Source organism: Falco cherrug, chromosome 12 (genome assembly GCF_023634085.1).
Source record: "Falco cherrug isolate bFalChe1 chromosome 12, bFalChe1.pri, whole genome shotgun sequence".
In the NCBI taxonomy this organism is placed as follows: domain Eukaryota; kingdom Metazoa; phylum Chordata; class Aves; order Falconiformes; family Falconidae; genus Falco; species Falco cherrug.
The window spans coordinates 9866344-9893321 of record NC_073708.1 but is presented as its reverse complement, the minus strand read 5'-3'; the positions used below and the strand labels follow the sequence as shown (position 1 = coordinate 9893321).

The window sequence follows — 26978 nt, the reverse complement described above, 5'->3', positions numbered from 1 at the left end:
AGGGCTGGCGCTGGCCGGGGAGCGGGGCAGGGTGCTGGGAGCCGGTGCCCACTCCCTTGGCTCCTCCTCGCAGCTGCCTGGCACGGCAGCTAATAAAATACCTTCAGAGTTAGACTTTAACCCAAGGTCAGCTCAGGCTAACGAAAGACGTGGCAGACCAGTGAAAGCACTTTGGGGGGAGGAGTGGTACTGTTCTCTTGATGAAGAATTAACTTATTGCAAAATGACAGCTGAGGCACAGGCTCCACAGCTCCAAGTATTAATGACCGTGGGGGGAAACCACATACCTTGAAACTTCTGCTGCTGAAAACACAGAGAATGAAAGTAAATCTCAGAAAGGTACAGGAGATCAGGCACACCCCGCAGGAGGGAAGCCTGAGAAACCCTGCTAGGATCCTAACAGCAGTAATTGGGAGGAACGGCTAACGGCGGCACTGTGCAGGGGACAAGGACTTCGCTTTACTGAACACACAAGGAAATGGCACCAACACTGGTGCCCTTGGATGACTCACAGGTGCCCGCAGGCTGTGCAGGAAAGGGAACCTGGGAGGGACACAGCCCCTTCCTGGCCAGGGGTGCTGAGCTGCCCAGCCGATGGGCTTGGAAAGCAGAAGGAGCAGGTAGGCAGCACCTGCTGCCCGCTAGCCCTTTGTGGGGTAAACAACATGCAGAACTCAGTGCCAGGGTCCTGCCGAAGCACTGGCAGCACACCGCAGCCAGGAACATCTCATTGCTTCTTTTTTTTCCTTCTGGTGCTTTGCTAACTGGAGGAGAAGCGGGGCTTCCAGTGATGGAGGGGCTGCACCGCCTCGAGGCAGGCAGCGCAGCGAGCACAGGACGGTGACGTGCCTGTGGGTCCTGTGAACCAACAGCTTCCTGGGCCCAAAGGCTGGCAAAGCCCACGCGTCGGCAAGGCACACGCTGCGCCCAGCTTGCCAGGTGCAGACACGCTGTGCGCTGGGACTGGCGCCACACATACAGGACGCATCAAATGCAACCCTGCCCGATAAGGATGCGCTGCAATGCCACTGTGCAGGATGAGTACTCATTAGAATCACACGGTACAAGCCCAGACAGGCTTATGTGGGCAAGAAAGCAGCACAGAGAAAGGTTTCCTGATGAGTTTCAGCCGGGAGCACTGGCCATCCAAGAGAAGTGTAAGCATTTCTGCTAAATGGGAGAACACGACCAGTATCTCTAAACGCAGTGGCAGAAAGATAAGAGCACTGGAGAGAAAGAGAATAATTTAAAATACAGCTTTGGCACAGCAGCAGACAGATGCAGCCTGGCCAGGAGTAGCCTCGCAGATCAGAAGAGAGTCCCTGACCCACACGGGTCTGGGAATATCAGAGTGGCGTGTGGCAGGCAGCTGGGCACAGCCTGCCACGGGGCAGGGAGCGCAGGCAGCACTGCCTCTCCCGAGAGCACGGCTGTCAGGCGGGCAGGGCAGCGGAGAGCCGGGGGTCCTGCCCTGCCCGCGGGGTCCCCAGGCGTGCAGCATCACTCCCTCCCGCTGCGGGCTGCTGCTCCCACTAGCACAAAGGCACATGCCAGCCCGCCCCAGCCCACCTCTCCTTCGTGCATCGCCCCAGCTCTACCGTGGCAGCAGCAGATGTCAGGGGATAAAGCAGCTGGAAAGTGTGATACCTCCCAGGAACGCGGTCAGCTTCATCCAAGAGGCGTTTCTGAACAAGGCTTCAAAACCTGACAGTCTGCTTTTCCAGGCTGCACTTTAAACCCACAGGGACTCAGGCTTGCGGGAGGGGAGCAGGCTGGAATACCTGCTTAGTCTACTAATCTGATCAGCAATAAATGGACTGAAACCCATTTTTAGAAGACTGCCTTAAGCTGCCCTACCAAAGTGCTGTGCTGCTGCCTGTGCCTGTCGAGGACTCCCCTGACCCTTTGCCAGGGGCATGCAATCCCATTGCAGCTCTGGTGAAGACATGTTACCACCTCAATTCCCACATGCAGCTGTAAAGTACATGCTGGCCATGGCCGTGGTCACGCCTGTGCACCACGCACCAGCAGGGGCTCACCCGTGGGATGCCAGCAGCACCTCCCTGCTCTCTCTTGGGGCTGGGAGACAGACAAGGACAGCAGGGAGATTTGGGGATCTCCTTGGTGTGGCCACTTTGCTTGTGCTCCCCTCTCCTGCCACCAAAACCTGGGACAAAACCAGCCTGCAGCACTCGCACTTGCGGTGGGGATGGCTCCCACTGCGGGGCATGAAATCACAGAGATGTTTCGGGGCAGGACCAAGATTCCTGCTGGCTCCATCAGCAAACAACTGCCAGCACGGCATGGGCAAACAAGCTGGATGCCTCTGCCATCCTACCAGCTCAGATTTGAGCTGCTCCTCAGGCTTACATTTCCCCCAACACACTGTCTACACCCCGGTGCTGGTGGTTTTGCCAGTAGCTAGACTTTAATCAAAGGGCATGGTAATTTGGAAGTGGGGGAGGAGTAATGAAGTATTGGATGCTTGTTCTTGGGCTTAACGATGCTTTTTAAAACTCTTCCATGGTTCCAGAGTTTGCATTTGCACATATGGGAAAATGCAACTCCGAGGTGCATGTGTTTGTCTGAAATAAGATGATTTTGGTTCGTACTGACAAGGTCAATGCCTATTTTCCCATCCAACTTCAGGTTTAATTTTGGTATCCGTCTGTGACGGTTGCGAGTACTGATGGGTATAAATGGGAATCAGTCTAAAAATACCCATGTTGTGAGAGCAGCAGAGTTAAAGTTGCTTCTTTGAAACAATCCCTGGATCACAGCATACCCATTTATCACAGAAAAAATATTTTCCAATAACATTGAATACTTCACAATAAATTCTTTCTGCTTGGCTTGCTATTTCCTACCAGATAGCTGCCTTGATCTGCTTCCGCCAGCCTCCCCTCACCACCTGCATGCTTCACGGGTCGAGGTGGCAAACTGGGTCACATACAAAAGCCATCTTCCATCCGAGCAGTTTCACAGGAATCTCAGAGAAATCAGAACTGGTACCAATTAAATCAATATCAATCATAGGGTTAAACGGAGACGGTTCCTCTAGGAAGCACCTATTCTCACCCCCTCTTTTGCAGACTTCTATTTACAAGATTATTTACCTCCCTTACAGGAAATCCTTAGGGGTTCCATACCTCCTTGTCCCAGTCTTACAGTGTTGTGGTGGTTTGTTTTTTTTTTTTAAATTACATCAAATCAGAGATTCAAAGGAGACCTGAGACACACCAGCATATCCCCCCTCCCAAGGCAGCTTGCAGCCACTCTGTGTGCTGTGGAAGCCCAGCGCTGTGCAGAGGGGTGCAGCAGCACAATGCACATGAGGGATGGAGCCGGTGGTGCAGGAGCACGCTCCCCAGCAACACCCCTCAGCTCCACCCAGCAGCTCATCAAAGCCACCAACAGGTCCCTGCGCACGTGTTATTGTTCACTTCATTGGGGCTTAAGTAATACCAAGCTTATAAAAGAAAGCTGAGAGACCCCATCCCAGCACAACCATATAATTTCTCCCCCAGGCTGGGCACACACAGCGACGGCTCCGAGTGGCAGCAACTGCTCATGGGCTGGGAAAAGCAGTGCCTCTCAGCCAGGCCTGAAGGCCAGTGGAGACCGTCCCACAGGCTACCCCCTGCCTTGAAATTTTCTCTAGACTCCTTTCAGAAATCCAAGGAAGTGATAACAGCAGGGACCGGACCTGTGTGGGAGAGAGCAGGCTCCCACCTGCCTTCACACGCTGCCATCTCCAATGACCAAGCACGGCGCACACAGATTAACTGGTGCATGGGTGCCTATGGGATACTGGTTGAACTGGTTGCAAAAATAACTAGGCTTTGAGCTGCTCCCTTCGGTTAACAAAAAGAAGGAGCAGGCTCTGTGTGCATCTGCAGGCACTGCTTTCGCACTGCTTTTCACAGCCCTGGAGACAGAAGACAAGAGATGAGCTGTACACATTTTAATATTTACCACCTGTTGCTAAAAGAAGCAGAAGCACATTCCTTGGGAACTCCACATCTGACTGGAATTTGTGGCATTTTTAATTAGATAAGCATTGGTTTGACCTATGCAGGCAAAGGCAGTGGCTGCACTAGCTGTTTGGTGACGGTTCCTCACAATCGCCCTTTGAAGGTAAGAAGCTACAATAGCCTTGAAATGGCCTCTACTCACTCAGCCTACAGCGGTTTCGAACCCATGTGCTAGAATGAGCTCAGCTTAACGAAAAGCATTGCCATTTGCAGAAGTTTAGTCATGCCTGTTTACAGTAATCCCTAATTAAACTCCTGCTTCCTTCTGGCGCGGCAAGAACCGATGCCCTGGGGGACCCCGGGAGCACGCGGTGCCGAGCAGTGCAGGCAGTGCCCAGCTGGGCATCTTCCACCGCCTCAGCAGGAAAACAACATTTCTGTGTTCAAGATTAGCTTTCTTCCCCAAATGCTTTCTTTCTAAGAGGGACCCTGCCTCAAGGCAGCTGAGATCATCGCCACCCCCACGCAGGGGGCTGGAGACCGGGCTGACACTGCAGGAGAGCGCGGAGTCGCCCCAAGTAGGTGAGAAAGAGAGGGGCACCAGAAGAACATGCCCACGCAGTGCTTCAGAAAGGTTTCAGCTCAGCAAAGCGAGCCGAATCAGAACGCGGCGAGATTTACACCCTAAGTTGTGAAATACAGGATTTATTTTGGTATTTTTCTACTGTTCACCAAAGAGCTGCTCTCCCACAGTTGCATAAAAAGCTTGAGTAAGACCAGCTGAGAAGGCAGATGAGAACAGCCAGGTGGAATTACAGAATCATAGGATGGTTTGGTTTAGAAGGGACTTTAAAGATCATCTCTTTCCAACCAAGTTACTCCAAGTCCTGTCCAACCTGGTCTTGAGCACTTCCAGGGATGGGGCATCCACAGCTGCTCTGGGCAGCCTGCATCAGTGCCTCAACACCCTCGCAGTAAAGAATTTCTCCCCAATATCTAATCTAAATGTACCCTCCTTGAGTTTAAAATCATTACCCCTCATCCTATGGCTACAGGCCCTACTAAATACAGTGATGAACGGAAGGAAGGCAAGCTGGTAACAGTGTAACTAAATCAGCAATTATGAAATTCAGACAATTAATAAAGAATGAATGAGCAGCAGCATTAAATGCTCGGCACAGCAGAAACAAGCCAGCCCTGTGGGGCTCATTAGATGCTGGCAGTGCTCAACGATGTTTCTGGGTTGTAACTGGAGAAAAGAGGTAATGATTCGTATCACACTTGTTTCACGGTTCCTATTTCAGCAATAACTAATGCAGGTATTAAAAATCATTCACTACATTCTACACGTTAGTCAACAAGTCAGAAGAACGTCCTTTAGAGAGATCTAGAAAGACTTACAGAAAAATTTCCAAGCTAATAAAAGCTCCAAGACTTTAGGCAGAGTTAGAAAACAGCCAGCACAGGACTTCATATCTAGCAAAAGGATTGCAGTACAACTTGGCACAGCATGAGTTCTATGCAAGTTGAAACCCTGAACTATCTCATTGAAATTAAGTGTGTACTTCACAAACCCATCAGTCTGGCTGAGAAACTGAAGAGAATACATGGCCGTTTCCCCCTTTGCGTGCGTTTTGACAAAAAACTTTATCTAAAGTGACCACACAGCCCAGATTAAGGGGCTAAAATCCACCTCACTGGTGGAGCCCCAAATGAAGCAATGACAGACAGGTGACAAAATGGTGCTGTGCTTCCAGGAAACCCCATGGCGAGGGGAGCACAGCAATGCTCACTTTTATGCAGGTCTGGAAGAAAAAAAGAGTATTTGCTCTCCATGTCAAATGTACAGGAATTCAGCATCCACTCATTTCAGGTTGATTTTACATGGCACTGGCCAAGCAGCCTCCCAAAGGAAAAAGGAACAGAAGCTGCATGCACATGATGCAGAAATGCATCCTAAAAAACCCCTGGAGACATTGATAGGAGTCACCCAGTGGAAAGGACACTGAAGAGCGTGTGGTCCTGGGCACATGAGCAGGGCAACATGTAGCAAAACAGCAAGGTGATACTATCTCAAAACATGCCGCTGCTGGAATCACTACTAATACCCATCCTGACATAAAACGTTCTGCTTTATCATACACTTGAAGCAATAGAAAAGAGTTTAGAAAAAAGCAACAGGAACATGAGGCAGGTTTCTCAGACTCTGAAGTGCCAGAGGTTAAAACAAACTCCTTCCACTCAGCTTATCTAAAGAGTAGGCTGGGGGGGACTTGTCCACAGCTGAGACCTGGGACTCGGGGAGAGCTTCGGCACATCGAAGGGTCTTTGACTTTAGGCAAATGGAGAAGATTGACTAACTGGGAGTTGAAGTCGGACCCGTTCAAACCACAGAAAGATGCGTCTGTCTTCCCAGAAAGCTCAACAGGACCTGCACCCTGAATCACACTCACCACCAGCTTTGGGCCAATTACTCCAGATTGCTCTTTTTTAGATACTAAGGATTCCTTAGCACGCATGTAGAGGTCAGCAGAGACGTGCTCTTTGTGTTTCCAGTACTGGAGAGATACGCATGCATCCCCGAAATTCCTTGGGATCAGGGAGTGTTTGAAGGAGTCCAGCACAGTCCCATCCATCATGTTAAGAGGGAGTAACAAAATGTCATTGGAGCAAAATGCCAAAACAAAACTGGAGGCCTTGGAGGGGAAAAAGGCCTTGGCTCTTTATAATGCATATCACTATTGCAATCCAAGAACAACACTGTAAACATCACAGTTTTACTGTGAACGGGGCTGTTCTCAGTTGAAGAGTTAAGATGAAATTTAACCTTCTTTGCTGCAGTTTCCTGCAATGAATACCTGCTTCAGGCCGATTTTTACAGTTTCCACTGAAAGGGATCTGCAGTTTCCATAGGCAAGCATATGGCAAGGAGAACTGATTTGGCTGGGCCTTTTCTCACCATGTTAAACTCAGGCTGGTGAAAACCAAGTGACAGATTAAGAACCACTAGGATCCTCATTCTCCATTGGGGAAGACTGACCTGAGAAGGTTTTCTTCTCCGAAAATTCATTCAAATTTGGCTACATTCTTCATGTAGCATCTTTGCCCAGGGTAGACTTCACTCCAGCCTGGGAAAGTCCAATCCCTCCAAAAATCCCAGTTGAAGCACATTGCTTCACCCACCGACTATCGTCTACGGGGGCAGCGGGGCAGCCGGGGACCTGGCCTGTGGCTGCAGTGCCGTGCCGAGAAGCAGCAGCAGCTCCTGCACGGCCGTGACGGCCTCCCCGCAGGGTGAGAGGTGCAGGCAGAAGGCGGCAGGGGACCTCCAGGGCTTTCATCACGCTTTGCAGGCTACAGCCCTTCTCCGCTAGGACTGGGAGAGGACTCGGCTCCTTTATCTTGTTCTCGGCTGTGCTTGTTCTGCTGTCCTACAATAGACACATCCTTTCCACCAGCTCTATAATTAAACAAGATCCATTCCACAGACCAGCGCACACAATAGTTTTTGCAGCCTCTCCACTTAAAACAGATGCGATCCTTTCCTCTGCTCCCGCACACCGCAGGAACACACCGTTACGCACCCGCCCTTACAGCTCTCACAGCCACAAACCCCCGTGCCAAAATCCTTCGCACCTTGCTGCAGGCTGCAAGGCAGGCTCTGACACTGCTCTTCCCCCCGGCTGTTTGGTGTACAGCATCCCCTGGAACATCTTCCTGCCGCAACAAGCCAAAACCACCAAAAATTTATTTTAACAGTGAAGAAACTGGGGCACGTGGCATTTTTTTGCATGGCTGTAAATCTGCGTTTTGCCTCTCTTCTAAGGTGATGCAGCAGAGAACAGTTCAACAAATTAAATAAAGAGGTCCCTGGCCCTCCAGGACTGGCAGGGAAGCACGAGAGCAGAAAGAATCACACACAAGAGTAGCATGTAAAGTGTTGGCTTCAGCTTGGTTTGATTTTAATTCAGTCCGGTTCCCTGCGCAGAGATGCCTCCCTCGGAAGGAGTCTGGCAGGTCACTTAGTCTCCCCATGCCTCAGTTTCTCATCCATAAGACAGATACTAAATACTGTTTGACCTGTGACCCCCTGCTTATTAGTGTTTTTTTTACTCTTTGCTCTCCTTTTCCTAAGCTATTTCTCCCCCTAATCACAGAGCAAGAGCCAGGCGTCATCTCTGGACACACTCATGCCTGGCTGGAAGAGGCAGCTGCCCAGGATATGGCTGCCCATGTCTCTCCTGCTCAGGTCCGTAAACTCCAGTGTTCAGCACAAGGCAGCACTTGGACCCCGCTCCATCCCAAGAGTAAAATGCTGCCATTGTGGCAGCAAACCGATGAAAGCCCTGATATATTAAAAAACACAGGAAAATTCCATGTTGTGGTAGAAGAAAAAACCTCCAAACAAAAGCAATGCCATGGGTGTGAAGAGACACACCCTCAAAGGAACTGGAAAAGAGGGATGGGTCCAGCTCTCTTCTCCGGCCGAGTACAAAAGTCAGCGGTTCCCCATCTCAGCCCAGAAAGCAGGTAGCCCAACTTTTGTGGTGCTTTTCATCTGGCTACCGGGGCAGTGTAAGAACTACCAACAGAACTCCTTTCTGGCACCTTCTGTGCTGCTCAGGGAAGTGCTGGGAGATGCTAGGATGAGTTGCAGACCCTGAAATCAGCCATACCTCAGCGTACCCCTCTCAAACCCATTTCTCCTCTCAACCACCTCTCAGGTCTGCCAGGAGCTCCCTCTTACATGCAGTTTGGAATTTACTCTAAAATGCAAAGGTAAGTGGAGATGTTATCTTTGCTAGCAAGTTTCTAGCAGTAGAAGAGACTGTCACCTCTTCGTGACAGTGGTGGGGCTGGAGAGCACTGAGCTGGGTGCATTACGGCTGGTGACACTGAACACAGTCCCTTCCCTCAGTAATAATACTTTCTGCAGAGGTTTATGCAGGTTAGAGGGTCAGGCAATCAAAGGCAGCTCTGTCACCTTGCAGAAGGAGCAGAGAGCTATCAAAGGACAATGGTTTCTGTAAGCACTCTTCAAACCCTCACAAACAGCAATTACTAGTGCCCTCGTGACCCCAAAGCTCCCAGAGCAAGCTGCAGACCTCCCCCTTGACAGCCAGGCTAAATCCGTTCATGCCCGTGAGTCAGAGCATGTAACACATCACTCCTTTCTTGGCAGGAGGAAAAGCCAGAGCAGGCACACGGGGAGCAGGAGGGCGACCTGGGCACCGCTGGCAGCTTCCACAGCATTTGCAGAAGGTTCTGTGCATCAGTGCTCCAGCTACGCCACGTTCCCGCAGAAAGCAAGGTTTGCAGCACCAGACTGCCCTGCTTCCAGTGCAGCTGAGCCCTGGCACTGAACTGGGCCTGCTGTGCTACCAAAACCGCGTGTGCAATATGGGAGCCTCAAAGGAAGGAGCCACGGAAAGCCGGGGGCACCTCTCCAGCACACAGTGACACCCCTGCACGTGCTCTGCTGAGCCCAACAGGTAACGAAACCCATCAGTGCAATACTTACAGCCTGCCTGAAGTAACGTTTCCAAGGAAGAACACGCATGAAGCAGGAGTGAGAGGAGGGAGCACAAGGGCACACAAGGGGACAGACATTTGTGAAATGACTTTAGGTGTTGGCCATGAATTTAGAGGGGGGGTGGGAGCTGGCAGAGTAGCACCTGGCTGAGAAGGAGCAATGCGAAGGTCTGCCCTCCCCCCCATGCTCAGGGAGCCTGGCAGATGTTATTCCCCGTCCTCTCCCTTCAGCTCCCAGCAGACACTTGCCAATGGCTCAGGCATCGGCAAGCTGGTAACTTGACTCACGGCGAGTGCCGGTGGGGAAAGCCCCCAGCCTGGGAGTGAGATGAGTCACAGGGAGCCACTGCCGGCTTTCAGAGAAGGAAGCCCAGCCGAGGAAAGGCCAACCCAAGCAAACACAGGGCAAGGATGTGTGACAGAGATGCAGAGGACACAAAGCACTGCTGCCTCCCAGCTTTCTGCCAGCAGCTCCAGTCCCACCCCAGGCTCAGTGCCTACTTGGCTCCAGCCCTCTCAAAGGCATTTGACTGGCTACAGGCCAGCATCGCCCACCAGGGCATCACTGCTTGCACTGGCATGCCCAGTGTCAGCTGATGTGTTCCTGCCAGAGCACTGCCTGCCCCTGGGACACTCGCCCAGATCAGAAGTGCTGAGCTCCTCAGAGAGACAGGAGGTATGGGGAAGACCACGTGCCAGCATGCACCTCCTGGCTCACTAGCTTTCCCAAAGCACTCTCCCCCACCTGGGTTACGGTTTCCTTCATCCTCACTGGTTCCACAACTGAGCTCTCCGTCTGGCTGGGAACCCCCTGCTCTTTCCCAGGCTGGACCCCCTGCCACCAAGCTCCCCTCCCCACCATGGTTTGGAGACTGGCCACAAGGGACATGCTGCTGCCCCAACCCTAGCAGAGGATTCTTAGCTAAGGTACTGCTGAAAGCCAACAGACAATGAGCTTATCATGACTTACTTACGAGGCCAGCTACTGGGGGAAGAGGAACGTGCCTGTTCCTCGTCTCCTCGGGACCCATCATGTTGCACATCTGGCTGAGCCCAGTCATTCCTGCCACTGCGTGACCCAGCAAGCCTGGCAGACAGCCGGCACAGGCAATACTTGCTCACATCTGCCCGGGAGTGCCTTTCCGAAGTCCCTCTGGCAAGCAGTGCCCAAAGCCTCATCCCCACCTGGCTTCCCCAGGGGCTCAGACCTTGCTTTCCATCGTTAATGTCTCACACCACACCTTCTTACCAGTTCAGATGCCTGCCCTGTGCCACATGGAATCATTCACCTCCTTCAACTTCTAATTTTACTACACATGCATTACAACAGAGCCTATGTACAACTCACACTACTTAACACTGCCAGTAACCTTCAAAGCATCACTGGAAAGCACCTGCCGCACCCTGGCCATGGTATTAAAACAGAGAGCAAAGCCAGGGCCACCACGCTTTGGCCAGCTCTCCTGGAAACCATCCTTCCCCTATAGGTAGTCTTGGTTAAAAGGCTGCTCCAGTGAATCTGGGTACTAATTTAATCAGTTTATTCATTAAATACTAACCACAGGATGAGATCCTGACCTATTTCATGCAATCAAGTAGGCAGCACGTTGGTAGCAAGAGCAGACTAGCCGTTATTTCATTAAGAAGTTAAGTGGCGTTGGTGGTGCCGGGAGAAATACAATGAACTTGCCCGGAAGCCTTCAGTCTTTTTACTGCGATTGTCAGAGCACTGAAAGAGCAATTGAAATTATTACAGATATCCCTTCGATTCCTCCCAGATCTAATACAACGTAATCTTGTTCATCTGGGATAATCACATCAAGTCATTAGCCCGGCGATAATTCACCTTGCACGGAGTGCCTTGGCAAAGAGCAGGCTGAGCTTTTCGGGAGGCCAAAGCTTGAGCATCTCCTGGCCAGCCTGCTGCCTGCCTGCAGGTCCCCCACGGGCAGCCAGGGGTGGGCTGCCCCCAGGCAGGGCTCTTGCACGCAGGGCCAGCTCACTTTCAAATCCTGCTCTGCTTTACAGCAGGGACATCCATGCTGCTCGTTGCATGATGAAAGAAAAAAAACCAAAAAAAAGGAAAAAAAGGAAGGCATCATTGTAAATGACCCAACGCTTTTAAAAACTCGCCATGGCAGAACAGGGATATCTCAGAAATATTTTAATTAAATGAGCTCAAACTACACCAGGTGCTCTACACAAATAACTGCCCGCATGCACTAATTTTCACACCAGTCCGACTGTGCATGTGGCTTAGCAGAGGATGCAAAATCTCGCTTTAAACAAGCTTGTTGAAATTCAGCAATTTTGCCAATTTGCTAAATCAGAGCTCAGCTATGCAAAGCAGCAGAAGTTCCACAAAATCAGATGTACCTGACAGAGTAGGAGGCGTAGAGGAGCTAGATTTTAAAATACTTTAAATGTCTCCTTGTTCTGAGCCTGCAAAACTCAGCTGGACGCTTCCCAGAAACAGGCTTGCAGAAGACTTCCACAGAAGCAGCTTTTAAGAAGTGCCTATATAGGACTTCATCCTTTCTGGCACCAAAGAAAACCTGGATTAAAGCTGCACTCAGCAATCCAAGCAGCAAAAAAGGGATCATTCCAAATTCTCTAGAACGACCGCACCAAGCCCCAGCCAGGTAGCACTGGCGACATGCCAGGAGCACAAAGAGGAAAGCATTTGCATATATTTACATCACGACAACATGAAAAATATACAGTTATCCTTGCCATTTAGGGCCCCATGTGCTTAGCCATTCTGGAAAGAAAAGAAAACAAGAAAGGATGTCTTGCAGCTAGCTCAGGCACTTTAAACTGCCCATAGTCCTCATGGTTGGGAAGATGCATCAATTGGGCTCTTGCTCTCCCGTACCATAACACCCTCTTTGGCAACTGATGGGTGTACGACCTGTCCCAGACCACCCTCATGAGCTCCCATGTGAGTTTCTCAAGCCTTGCCCGTGACCGGCACAGAGCAGAAGAGCACTGTGACCTCTGGGCTGCTGCTTCCCAGGAGAGCCTGGGCAAGGAAGATCCCCCGGGCACACCCCAACAGGACAGGCTGGCTGCAGCTTTAACAACCATTTAATTACTGTTGAGCTTAGGATTTTTTGATGTTCAGGTGCCCAACAGGTAACTATCTGGACTTACGGATTGGTTTCTCACACCTTGCATCCTGAGGAGCCAAAGAGCACTCTGAAGGCCAACCTACCCCAGCAGTGCAGGGCATGAAGCAACACAGACCGGGTCACCCTGTTTTGGGATGATGAGGAGAAGGGATTCAGTTGTACAGACACAAGCCCAGCCACTTGCCAGGAAAACAAGTCCTTGCCTGTTGTATTTATGAGTACTGACATGGCAATCAGTGATCTGCAGGAAAGCCAGAAGACATAGCTTTGATGGAAAGCTGCAGCAAACAGCCAGAAGATGTAGGCTTTGGAGGAAAGCTGCAGCTTGCAAAACTGCTGTCCAAGTGCATCCTTGGCACGGCTAATGTCCCATTCCACCGAGTCCTTTCAGGGCTAGGGATTTGCACCAAGACACAGAGCAGGATGGGGCTGTGTCTCTAACAACCCCAGCTGATATCCCAGGAAAGCCCAGCGACAAATAAACAGACATTAAAAGTCTCTCTGGCAGATCTGAGCTGCAAAGCCATGGCCTTTCAATGACTTGCATCTCCCTTGTCTTACTCTATATCAGGGAAGCCCGAGCACGCATTTCAAGCAGGAAAAGCAGGAAGGCAGAGGCAGCTGGCTGAGCACCTCCCCTTCCCTCCTCTCTCCCCTGAGCTGTAAGAATCCCGGGAATTCTCCAACATCCTCCTGCTTCTGGACAGAAACTCTCCCTGCAGCCAGTGCAGTCACCATGGCCATGCCACTGCCAGCCCTTCAGCTGGGGGTAGGAAGGGGATGGCACCCCTGCTTTGCAACACTGATGCCCTGTATGAAACCCCTCTCAATCCAACCCACGAAAGGGACCAGATTTGGGCTTTAGATATATATATAAAAATATATTGCTCTGGCGGAGCCGTTCTGCCCACAGCCGTTGCTCTGCTTTGCTCTAGGGAGAGTGGCAGCAGGGCCCTGCCGGAGCAGGAATTCCAGCAATGCTGGCTATGCTGTGTTCTCCTCTTTGCCCCCAAAGGGTCAGGTCTCCACCTAACCAGGACGCTGGGATCAGCCAGGCCTGAGGCACTTGCCCTGCAGTCCCAGCTGCCAGGGAGGAGAGGGCAGGCAGCACTGCAGGAGCTGCTGCTGCTCATGGCCCCATCCCTCCCTGCTCCCAGCCCAGCACAGGGGTCTTCCAGAGCGCTCTCCCCCTCGGGACCCTCACAGCCAGGCAGCATGCTTCCTCACTTCTTGACAGGATCATTTTTTTTTATCATTTAGTAAACAGAGGCAAAGCCCAGCGAGCGGCTAGGGCGAAGGCAGCACTGAGAAAGGGGAGCTGCAGCAGCAGGGCAGCCAGCGAGGGTCTCCCTCCTTCACCAGCAGCCACTAACTCAGAACATACTGGGACACAGCACTTTCTTCCTAAACCAAGGACTGCATTAAAATCCATACAAACCTCAGGGACAGCAGCTGCTTCACACACCACATGCAGAACCACTGCAGCTTGCACCTGACCATCTCCCATTGCTTGCTTTCTGTGCCTAAATAAAATTTTTCTTCCTCTGGTTTCCCCATATCAATATTTTGGGATTACTTTATTCCTTGAAGAACATAACTACCCTTCTGCTTTAAGAACATGCATTCCTTGACCTCCAGCCAAACTGAAACCAGCTTCCAGCACCCAGCTCAGCCAACAAATGCCCTTGCTATGCTGCAGTAACGTCTTGCTGCTGGGTGCAAGGCCAGCACAAAACATGGGAAACCAGGGAAGGGCTACAGGACTAAATTTCCATAAAACAAACCATCTTGGCATCCTCTTCACAAACAGCACACCATAACAAATAAACAGGCATTAAAAGTCTCCCTGGCAGATCTGATCTGCAAAATCACGGTTTTTCAATGACTTGCATCTCTCTTGCCTTACACTAGGTCAGGGAAGCCTGAGCACACGTTTCAAGCACATCATTCACCATGAGAAATCATTATTTTACCCTAATTTGTGTCCTTCCCCTGCCCATTCAGAGCTTTACCTATGGATTTTCTCGACTATGGTTAAGTTTATTTATATTTGTCAACAAGGATGTTTTGGTGTTTGGGTTTTTTTTTCTGCCTAGGGTTTATTTAAGCCCCCAAAGTTGTGCCCATTCTCCCATACAGCTGTGGAGTTACATGATTTTTGGGGGTGGAGCTGCATTCTTTCAAAAGTCTTATCTTGAAAGGCAGGGAAGGAAACAGCTGTTTATAACAGCTCTTGACACCGTAACAGTTGTTCTGCCCCAAACCTCATCTGGAACCAAGGTGAGCAAACCTAATGCCAGAAAGGACTTCCCAGCTTGTGCAGTGGCCACAACGTTCACCACCAAGAGGACAGGGCAAGGGGTAGGAAAGCTGTTGAGAAAAGCCCACAAAGTATTTACACCCTGAAAATTTGAAACAGATGAGTCTTGCAATCTGTGTCCTTGCGATACAATACTTCTCTTCTTGGGATATGATACTCCTCTCTTCCACTGGTGATGAGAAAAGGGAAAACGAGATTATAGCCTGAGTCCACAGAAGGGGCTGAGAGAGGAGCAGGGTGACAGCAGAGCCCTGGTAGGGCTGCTCAGCTGCACGAGCAGGTCCGGTGCTTAGAGGATCCCATGAGGCCACCAGAAAGACAGCTCATCCATTACTCAACATCCCTGCAAGCATCCTCAGTTCCTTCCAGTTAAGAATGTTATTCCAAGGAGAGAGCCACCCCTGGAAGACAGGGGAGACCCCTTGCTGTGACCCACGGAGCAGACCAAATTCCCTGTGCCTATGGCCATACCACCATGTATGCCAGACCAAGGTCCAACCAAAGGGCTGTCTCATACCTCGAAAAGCAGTCAGGCTTGTGCTGTTTTAACCCTGGGGGCAGCAAGCTCCCCGGGTGTGTGGTTTGCTCACCACCCAGTCTGCCCCTGAACACCTTCCAGTTTGCAGGCGAGAGGCCAGGGAGCACAAGAAAAGCTCCTCTCCTGGCTATCAGCCAAGCGTTACATGGCAAGAGCACCCCGCACCCTGGCTATAAGTATTTTGGGAAGCCAGATGACTTCATTACCAGATGACATCCCCTGACCTACTTGCTGTTAAACAAGCTCGCTGCTGGCTGGCCCCAGCAGCTCATTACTCAGCACTTTAATTTGCACACTGCCATTTACCAGGCACTAACCTGCTGGCATATCCAGGCAGTGCCCAAATTCTCATGCAGCTGAAGCATTGACACAAGCAGTAAAACACAAACAGACCTCTTCCACAAGTAGTTTGCTATTATTTTTTAATTGGGACTGATGCATGAGGAAATCCTCCAAATTGCAGACATGCTACCACGGCACACGGGATGCCCAGGTACCACAGGGGACAGCCAGCGCTAGGGATGCTCCAAACTGACGGTGTGGCACATAAAGCTTGCAGGCATCGTGCTGGATTACATGGAGATCTCAATGGACAGAAGGACGGTGAAAAATACAGAGTTATGAATAACCTGGAGAACAGGATTTATGCAAGTAAAGGCTGTAAGCAGAGAGGGCGGATCGGTGCACCCACCACCCCAACGCAGAAGTGGAACGAGCATCCTCACCACACTCACCCTGATCCGCCGCATGGCCGTCACAATCTCCACCCGGCTGTTTGGCCGCGGCACATCCAGGCTCCCGATGTACTGGGGGGAAAGAAACAGCAGATTAGTTGAGTTTCCATGGCACTGGAAACCTCATAGTCCCACCACGGCCTCGATGGCATGCCTGGAAGGAACCCAGGGACACTTCTGGGGAACAGGTGGTGTTTTGCCCACTGCACCTGAAGCCTTACACGCCTCCCACCATGAAGCTGTTCCCTCACTGCAATGTTTCAAGAATTCAGCAGCCCTTATTCTAAAAGGAAAATAACTTCAGTGATCAGGCCAGCAGGACTCATTCATCTATGCCGCAACCAAAGTACATAGGTATAAGCCAATATCCCCTCGGCTGCACCGAGTCATCTATTAGAGACTTGGATATTGGAATATCCCTAAAATAGCTGGGGCAACCTGTCCTGTGACAGGCCCTTCAGTATTTAATTACAGCACTGTCAAACCCTTGGCTGTTTCTGCAGCAATGCTGAGCCTCCAGGCCAAGCCTCCAGAATAAAGGAACCGCTTTGCTATTCAAAGGGGACCAAAGGCAGCACCACTGTGACCCAGCACAGAGAGATGCCGAACAAAAACCTTTTTAAAAATAAAATAGAAGAGGGCAGATTCAGAAGAAGGATCAGAAAACAGACAAGCGATGAAGAGTCAAAGCTGAGCGCTAAAAACGTGTAGTTAGAAGAAAAGTGGTTTGAGTCTATTTACTAGCCCCCTGTGCTCCCACGCCTCATCTCGACATGAGCGCTGACGTAACCCTCGGCAGCGCAGCACAGGCACTAAAGCTGGCAGGGCTCTATGTTCCTGTGAATACGGCCATAACCTTCACTGGCACCGTGAAAACCCAGGTCACTGGTTTCAAGCACCAGTAGTTAACATGGTTGAACATGTGCTGGGGTCACCGCACAGGAAGGGGCTGTGGAGAGGGGTTATTTCTCACCCAGCATTGCCACGGGAGTGCCAGCATCTCTCCGCTGGGACGCTGCTGCCACCTCTATTGAGGGCACAGTGTGGGGGCTGTGTGACCCTGCCTGGGCTTAGTGTGTGCATGCTGTCCCAGAGAGCCCTCCTTGCTCACCCTCACGTCTGCACCACAAACTCGACAAGCCCAACCACCCAGCATGGCCAGCCCCAGCTGCCTGGGGTGGAGACAGAGGCAGGCATCCAGCGGCCGGCACCGGGCAGTCAGTGCTGAGAGTAGATGTGAAGACAGAGGATATAAAAATAAACACCAAACAGCTGGCATGTTTGTCACGTGCTGAGCAGGCTGCCACGGTGCAGGGCAGCTTTATGTAAGCAGGAATTAAAGCCCACGATGCACACCACCGGCAACGGCAACATTAACTGCCCAGACCCCAACCACACGACTGCAAAAGCACAGGTTTTGATAAATTTTCAGTCACATCCCCTAAGCAGAGCCTTCCCACCTCTTCAAAGGTTCAGGCCATATTAAGAGAGGCATCTCTGACATCAGTCGATTCTCTTTTCTTACATAAAGTCTGGAAATCATCAATAAAAAGTAGGAGGTGAGGAGGGCTGAGGCAGCCAGAGCCCTGGGCACACGATGACAGTGCAGCACGTAAGGAAGGACCTTCCCCCACCATCCCCTGCCAGGTGAACATCTCAGCTGCTCAGCACCTCTCCCACCCGGCCTCCCCACGCTGCTCTCTGGGTGGGACTGCCCGGCACTGCTTCCCATGCACCTGCAAGGCAGACTATAGCTTAGACGAGGAGAGGGAGAGCCATTTGCAGCCAGAGGATATCTGCCTCCTTCCAACTATTCCCGACAGCACGAGGTCACTGCCACCAGAGGGGTAATCGTTTTTCTTTTCCCTGCATTTTCCTTCCCCAGGCGGGCGCAGAATACAGCCACGTGCAAGGACAGGGCAAGCATCGGCAGCTATCAGCAGGGCAGGAGACGGCCTCATCCACCACTGGCTCCCACAGCCACACGAATTCGAGCAATGCCAACCTCCTGGCTGACAACCACAACCTTGGCCAGCAGCCACACTCAGTCATGCCCATAATTGTATGGGGGACCCCAGCAGGGCTGGGTCGCCTCATAAGCAAGTGATGGAGCAGAAGCCAGACACCACCTTGAACCAGGCAGCACCTCCTTGGATGGCCCTCCTGGGAAACAGCACCAACAGTAGGAATGTCTTGATGCTGTCCTATCTACACCCCTTTATTCAGCTATTCCCCTCCAGCGCACGTTCACGTGTACCCAAACCAAGGGGCGCGGGACATAAACCATGCAGGATTCACCTTTTCTCCTAAGCCTGGGCTCCAGGGCATCCTGTTGCATCCCACATTCCGCGGGAGTGTGCCCCTGCCAGAGCCCATGGCAGCTCCAGCCCCAGTGTGGGTTCGCTCCACACAATTACTGTCCTCACAGCTCCAAACACACCCACCTCTCCCTCCGGTTCCAGGTATTTTTCGCACATTTCACAAAACTCAACAGAAGGATAAAGTCCCCCCAGATTATTTTTGCTTTCAGGGCAGAAATCCCACATGGGAACTGCACGGCAGAGGAGTAACCCTTCCCAATGTGGTGAGCATCCCCCCAAAAACGTGGACTCGGAGGTCAGCCTGTCAGCTAAGCTACCGTTGCCCAGGCGAGGAGCAGGGATGGCCTGAGAAACCGCCCCTATTTACCAGTGATCTGCAGGCGATAAGCGCACCGAGGGCCGCTCCTGCTCCACTCCCCTCCAGCCCTCCTACTCACAGCACCGACTTCCATTTCGGAAAGAGGTGTGGGATAAAGCAGGCAAGGCGGAGGCAAGGATCAGCAAAGCAGCCGGAGCCTCCGGGGTGTGGGACTTCCCCCCTATCCCACCCCAACGCTGAGACCCAGGTCCCCTCTCCCAGGGCAGCAGCCCCAGGGACCCCTGAGCACTGGGGCTCCCAGACCCCAGGCATAGGCTTTTGCCTGCCTTTAAAACTTATGTGCCCCAGGCAGGGTGCCAGGCATGGTGGTGGTCCTGGTCCCCGCAGGGGCTGGCGTCCTGGCTCCCAGGGCTCGAGCTGGCATCCATGCCAGCATCCGTACCAGCAGGTCGACCCTGCGGGAAAGGGAGGCAGCAGGGCTGGGGCTGAGCCCGGGGAGGAGAAAGGAAGGCGCCCGAGACAAAAGGAGGGAAAATAAAGCTGTGTGAAAGAGAGCTGACAAAGAAAATAAACCCATGAAAGAGCCCACCCTCCCCACGCTGCCAGGAACTGAGGAGGAAACCATATGTACATATGCAGGACGTGGCTTTTCCAAATAATCACCTCCAGATCCATGGCCCCACCACACTGCCGGGGATGGGGGGCAGAGGTGGGGGCCCCCCACGTGCACCCAAGAGCCAGGCAGGATCAGGGGGTCACTGATCCCCATGTTCTGAAAGCAGGGGGCACGGCTGGCTCAGTGGGGAGGGCAATCCCAGGCAGCCCCCTCCTCCCCGGTCCAATTAGGAGAAGAAAGGCCACCCTCTCAGAGTGCTGGTGAATGGGCAGCTGAGGGGGTCCCTTCTGTAACGAGGCGCTCTGGCAGCCCGACAAAGGCAGCCCTCGCATTGCAAACGGTCAGAGCTGCTCGGGGCCACGTCACGCCCGGTGGCACGGGCAGGGAGGCACAAAGCACCTCTTTTGCAGGGTGCTTCTGGTCCCCTGTGTGCTCCACTGCTCCTCATCCTCCTGCGTGGGATCCAGCCTTCCATCGGTCAGGGCCTCTAGAAAGGGCAGCCCCTCTCTCTGCTGTTGCACAGGCTTGGTGGCTGTCACCCACCGGGCTTCTCAGCACCTGAGGGGACCTTGCTTGCTGCCCCCCTCCCCTGCAAACAGGTTCCTCTGTCTGTCCCAGACACAGCCCACACCACGCACCCTCCTCCTACGGCTTACGAAAGACCTGTCCAGTTCAGGGAAATACTGGTCCTTCCCTGGCCAGAGGGAAAAAAATGTAACACAAGAAAACAAAGGAGATCACTTTGCCAAACCACTGTTTGCACAAGTCACTTAGTTTCTCTTTTTTCCTTGACGTTGTTTAATATTGCTTTTTTTCTGCTCTGTCAGAAATTCATTTTCTTGAGAAGGTGCTTTTTCTGTGACAGCAGGTGGCAGATATTTTCAGAAACCTGAAGGCCGATTGCATCGCTGCCAGGGGGACACCTTCCAAGGAGTGTTGATGAGATCCCTTGCGGGTGGTGGGCAGTGGTGGGCAGTGAAAGCCTTCCCAAAGAGGAGCTGCCGCCTTCCCGAGGGAGGCACACTGCTGCTCTGCCAGCCCCACACTGCATGCAAAGGTCAGCGCTGAATCATACCCAACTTACAGGGGAGCCTAGATTGGCTGGCTGCCGGGCTTCCAGCTTCAAAAGCCACCCTGAGTCAGAGAGCTTGCCACGCATGGGGAGCCACTGCTTCTGCAAAGGAGCTGCAGGCAGGTGGGCAACGGGGCAGCGCAGGCAGAGGAGACACACTGGCATCAGGCCCAGGCTGGGGCATCGCACCACGGTGTACACAGCCATCCCCTGGGCCATGGAGCCTCGTCCAAGCAGGGGGTCCTGCTTCAACCCCAGCTTGGCTGGAAGGAGTTGCCAGATGTACCGGCAGCTGGGTGGCAGACATCAGATACGGGGTGCAAGTGTCCCATGATTTCTGAAGAGTCCAGGGCCGTGTGAGGCTGTACCTGGTACTGGGACACTGGCACCATGACACACGGCTGTGCCACAAAGCGAGGGCCAAAGTGCTCAGGCACCAGTCCCCAGCCAGGTGCCCCAAGAAACCTCTTTATTTCACCAGCGCCCAGGGAAACACGCAGCCTGTCTGCAGCCTGGCTGGTAAGAACTTCTCCCCCAGGGCTGCTGCCATCAGGGAAAGCAAGGAGAAATCCAGTTCCTGCGACTTTCGCTGTCCTGGTGCTCCCGCTTGCCGGTTGCCCACACACGGCCTCTGCCCGAGGAGCCACGGGGCTGGGCTGGCACGGCCCCAGCTCTGCCTGCGCCCCAGGAACACCCAGCCTCGCTGGAAGGAAATGGGGGGAAGTTTATTCAGGCTGTGGTGGTGCAGGCTCAGAGGCCAAAAGGGATGGAAAAGTCAGCATGCCAGCTGACTTCAGTGGAAAAAAGCCCTGGCTTTCCAGCCTGAGCCTGGCAGGCAGGTGCAGCAGCCTCTGCTGAGCTGGAGGGCTCTAGCCCTGCCCGGTCCTCCCTTAATGGGGCTCTGCACCCCGAGAAACCAGGGTGCACCTAGCTGTGGCAGCCAGGCAGTTTAATGCAGCATATCAGATCCATGCAGAGCTACGCAACCAGACAGACAGCGGGCATTAGCACTGGGACACCTCACACCAGGCAGCACTGGTCAAATTGATGCCTTAAGGATATTTAGTGCTTATCTGCCTGCTGATACTAGAATCATTTGCACTGCCTATGAGCTGCACTGGGGCTCGAGTACCATAAACAGAGCTCTGAGGGTCCCAAGACCCCAGCACCCACCAGAGCCATGTGTACCTCACCCACGCTCCCCTCTCGCCAGCCAAAACAGGGCTCATGTGGTAACAGCAGACACCTTTGCAGCAGGAAGCGGCCCTGCAGCGGGAACACCAGGACCCAGAGCGAGCAGGTGCAGCAGGAAAGCTGAAGTTTTTCCATATCAAAAGAGTAGGGCTGTACGCTCGTCCCCGTTTCCATACCCACCCAGCCCTGCCGCCCACAGCTGCCCCCACGCAGGGGCCAAGCTTCCTGCACTTACACCCAGCTACGGGACTTAACAAGCCTTCAGGTATGGGATGTGCAAGCCCAGCACTGCAGCGGCCAGACAGCAGGGCTGGGAGCATCCCACACCCATCGCTCCCTCCTCGGGACCTTCTGGCATCCGCCAAGCCCACGCGCTGCCAGGCCGGGACCCGTGGTCTGGGCATGCACAGCCCTGCCAAATCCCAGCAGAGATGGGCGGTTTTGGTTTGGGGTTTTTTTGTTGGTTTTTTTTTTTTTTTTGCTAAGAGCTTCACTAAGCAGCCTGTGAACTGACTTAACAAGTATGGCAGAAATATGCCACTGTTTCAAGATGAGAACTTTTGTGGCACTTGGGAAGGTTATTTATAGCCTTGAGCAAGCAATCCCTGGCTAAATCACACAGCAGCTTTGCTCTGGGCTGAGCAGCCCTGACAGAGCACACCATACCCCAGAGCTGCCAGTACAAACAGCCCCCAAATAAAGCTGCCAAGTCTCTCCCAGCCAGCTAAAGAAGTGCAGAGCTTCACATAACCTGTCTCCAGCTTCCCAGCCCTTGAGGAAAGGGAACCTCGCTGGGAAGGGAGCCTGAAGCAGAGGATGGGAACTAAAACCCTGATCGGAGCTGCCTGCAATTCAACTCACTTCAAAACCCTTTCATGTATAGCCCCTATGTACATGAAAATACACACAGGAATGGAAACACGCATCCGCTGCATAGTGTTCACCTGAGGCTATAATCCTTTTTCCTGATAAATGATTTATCTTTGCAGCAATTGGCAGGCACTGCCAGCGCTTGCAGCCTCGGAAGGATGGCGGGCAGGTGAGCTGCAGGGTTCATAGGAAAGGGCATAACTGAATCAGAATAAAGTCTCCTTCATGTCCCGTCTCCAAACATAGACAGCAGCAGATGCTTGGTTCGACTTCAGTTTCCCACGCACAAAAGAGGAGAAAAGTACTGACAAACGAGAGAAAATGCCTGGTTGCCAAGATCCCTTAAGGGGAAAAAAAGAAGAAACCGAACCACCACTCATATGCAAAAAACCCACCTGCTGCCCAGAAGAACAGCAATCCTCCCAAACCTCCAGCCCCACATCTACCTGCAAACAGGCCTGGGATTGGGAACACCAGCACGTGTCTCGTCCCAGCTCTTGGCAGTCCTGGACGACAGGTGGTGGGTCTCTCCAAGGACCAGGGTTTGCTTGGACAGCCCCTTCTACTGCTGATGGGGGAGCAGCAGAGAGGGTCCTTGCACCCACCTGCCCCTTCATTGGGAACCATGTACATTAGAGCACTGTGACTGGATTAATGAGTCTCAGGACTGAAGGACTGACAGCTGTTTCCAAATAATGGGTACTCGGTAGGTGGGACCTCACTGTGGGCCACGAGATCTCCACGGCAGGAGGAGAGCCCAGCCCAGCGAAACTGCCGAGAGCAGATTTAACAGGGGCCAGTAACACCTTGCCTGTGCGAACCCAGCAGCACCCAGAACCCCTGCACTCAAACAGACAGGGGGTCTGGCACTCCAGACAGGCTCCAACACCCCACTTAATACCCTCTACACACTGATCTCTCTGGAGGCGTTGGAGTAGCCTGAGTCATGATTTCTGAATGTGCGGAATTGGTGGTGTTGCACAAGATGGCCCTTGGGTTTTGTCCCGCAGCACCAAGGCCTTGGGAAGATAAGGAGTAAGCTTGCATCCCCCTCCTCTTCACCCGGACTGGAGGAGCCGTGCTGCGTAGAGAGGTGGAGGAGGACACGAGCTGTCTTTACTCTCTACATAGCCAGTTATTTAATCAAAAAAACATTGCACAAGTGGGAATTTCTGTCTGCTCCCCTGTGCCATGCTGCAGCTCCCAGCTCCTTCTTCTGAACGCTTCAGCTAAACCAAGAGGCCAGGCTTTTGATTTTACTCAACAATTCAGACCACAAGGCGCAGAAGAAAATGAACTTCTGGCCTCCCCTTGGAGCCAGCTCCTCCGACTCCCAGCAGCCTGGCCGAGGCGGCTCCAGGACACACAGGGGTCTGATGTCAAGAGAGGTGGCCAATGAAAACAGATCCAAAAGTGTGAAATGTATTACTATTCCTAAGAAGATGGAGTGGGATTTTCCAACTATTGGATTTATGTCCAGAAAATGGATTAACATAATCCTTAGAGGACACTTCGCTCAGACGCAGTGTCCCTGTGCCAGAGCATATGGCTGCAAATGGCTTCAGCGGGGACAAGCAACAAAGTCTCCTGATGGCATCACGTGTGACAGTACCTCTTGCTTCAGAGTGAGTCCATTGCTCTGTGCTTGAAAATGGCCAAATCCTAACTGCCTGCAGCCACTCACCCCTGGGATGCCAGGACTCCCTTGGGAGAAAGGCAAAGGGGACAACAGCATGGATGTCAGCAACTACTGATGAACCAAAACACACACTACATCCACTACACGTGCCATTTAAAGACAGCAACAGACAGCGTAGGTCTGAGTTTACAAATAATATTAAAAATTAAAACAATAAATCAGCACATACTGACCCAAGCCCACATTACCCCCCTGCAGTGAGCCCCAAGCAAGCTCGTCAGGAATCCCAGGCGGCAGAGCAAAGAGCACTGATCCAGCTGCTGAGGGCTGTTAACACCAGGATCCCCACTGCCTGCACTATCAGTGATCCCAGGAGGCTTTTAGGAGACAGGCACACAAGTCCCAGCACCCCACATGAGTATTTTTCTTCTTCAATCTTCCCCCAAAGTTCTGCTCTAAATCAGAGTTCCTCATTTTTGTGACTCGCACTGGGTGCCTGGCAGAAACAAGAGCCGCGCTGGTTTAAGTGCTCCGGATTCTTGGGGATAAAAGGAACTAAAGGAGTGTAAGCATTTAATTAATCTCCAGCAATCTAATAAAAGGATGGAGTAATTGCCTAAGCCATCTGCATTCTGCATCTGGCATTAGGGGATGCTGGAGAAACCCACAAATTCGGAAGATGGGTTTTGTACGGACTGTGCTTGGCATCAACGCGTGCCACAGGATACCAAATAAGAGAAAGAGGAGCTAACAAAGACTAATACGCACTACCCTATTAATGCAGCCAAACCCAGCAGCACGGAAAAAAAGATGAGCCACAAGCAGACTGAGGGGCAACTGAAGCCCCATCCCACTCCTCACCCCCCAAGCCAGGCATGGAAGAGGCACACGGGGTTTAGAAGGCGAGATGCTTTGCAGCCTCCCCACAGGTGAGGGGTGAGCAGGTACTAGCAACAAAATGGCAATTGGCTCCAATAACCCAGGAGCAAAAGGCTGAAAAGCTGAATTTGAACAGTTTTTCCCAGGAAACAGCTGCAAAGCAGGTTTAAGTTTGCTCCGTAAACAACTCTGCTGCTTTATACTCTGCAGCAGGGTGCCTGCCATCGGGTGGGTGATGGTGTCTGCAGAGGAACCCTCCTAGCCCTGAGAAAAGGGGCAAAGCAACACTTCAACACCCTCCCATGAGCCACAGCCTTGACCCCAGGGCACTGTGCACAATTAGATGCCATATCTGTGTCCCCTACCAGTACATGTGCTCCGAGGAAAACAGTGGGTGACAGATGCCTGCTTCCCTGCCACTCAAAACTATTTCACACCAGGTGTTTTTCCAAGTCGACCTCACTTGCGTATCTCAACAGTGTGATAACTGTATCCCCCAGGAACAGCAAACAGGGAAGGATTTTGTTTTCCCTTTTCAAATTCCATGGTCAGCGACTTCCCGGTGTACTGCCAGCCAGCGTTACCGACCCACGGACAGGTAGCTCAGCTTTTTCTCAGCCCGCCCCGAGACTGCAAGCTTTCAGCCAGCGGGAAGCCACGGTCTAAGTGGAGTAAGAGACTGAGAGGTCCCAACAGAAAAAAAGAAAAAGAAAGAGCGCTTCCTGCCAAACCCACTAGCGAGAATGGTAAGGAAAAATAGCAAGATTTTTTTTCAGGCGGGCGGCCCTGACCTCTTGCACTGCACTGCAAGTGGCATGCGGTTCCTCCGGCTGCACACACGATGGGTTTATCCCATGAGCGGAGCACCAGGGTACAAAGCATCCTGCAGGCACCCACCGCCCACCCGCCAGCCACCACTCCAGCACTACCCACGGCGGTGGGAACGCAGGGCAAAGCCCGAGCCCGCGACCCTTTCCCGGGAAGGTGCACACAGCCCCCGGCTCCCTGGGGCCAACGGCCCCAAGCAGCGCAAGGCAGAGACGTGGAGGGATGCAGGGCCACGGAGGGATGCTGGGGTGAAGCAGCAGGGTGGCCCCGCTCCCGCTTGACTCGGCTAGCCAGCTTCCACATCCTTACGGGATGGGTGGAAAGCCTCACCCAACTCTTTGCAGCTGAGTTTGGGGAAGAGGAGGCAACACCAACGGGAAGGGCTCCCGGGGAAAGCGGAGAAAACCCAAGAAGGGAGAGCTGGAAAACGGGGAATCGCGGGGGGTGAGGGTGCGAGCGCTGGGCAGGGGCCCCCGCGGACCTCTCCCGCCGCTGCCCACCTTGGCCTCGAAGCAGATGCCGTGCTGGAAGGCGTCCTCGTTGTGCAGGGGGATGCGGAGGTCATGCCGGTCGTCCACCAGGTTGTACTTGGACTTGGCGGGCATGGCGGCCCCGCGGCGGCCGGGCTGCCCCTGCAGCGCGCCCGGCGCCGCCGCCGCGGAACCTCCGCCCCTCGCCACCGGCCGGCCCCGGGGCGGGGACGCGCCGCCGCGCAGCGCGGAGGAAGGGCGGGGAGGGGGCTGCCAGCGCGGGTCTCCGCACCCCCCCGCGGGGGAGCCGGCGAAAAACCAGCACCCGAGAGGGGCGCCGGGGAAGGCACCGCTGACACCTAGTGCGCGGTGCCGGGTATGCACCCCGGCCCCGCCGAAGTTGTTGGTTTTTTTAAACCCCAAATATAATAAATAAAGGAACATTAAAAAGCCTGGCACGTGGTTGCGGGATGGGGGGGCCAGGCGAGCCCGGGGCGCGCAGAGCAGTGGCGGAGCACCGTGTCACCTTCCCGGGGGCTGG

The 26978-nt window shown here is 53.0% G+C and overlaps 1 protein-coding gene across 2 annotated transcripts in view; it reads right to left on the bottom strand.

The window, feature by feature from the left end:
- Positions 1–26664, bottom strand: part of NOS1AP (nitric oxide synthase 1 adaptor protein) — a 43714-nt gene extending 17050 nt beyond the window's left edge. The window contains exons 1-2 of one of the 2 annotated variants that reach the window (XM_027798209.2): positions 26468–26664; positions 16230–16301 (exon numbers count right to left, since the gene is read on the bottom strand). In XM_027798209.2, coding sequence (XP_027654010.2) covers positions 16230–16301; positions 26468–26572 — 177 coding nt within the window. In that variant the 5' untranslated portion in view covers positions 26573–26664. The remainder of the gene's footprint in view (positions 1–16229; positions 16302–26467) is intronic. The other variant, XM_027798210.2, reaches the window with a different exon arrangement.
- Between the last annotated feature and the right edge of the window lie 314 nt (positions 26665–26978).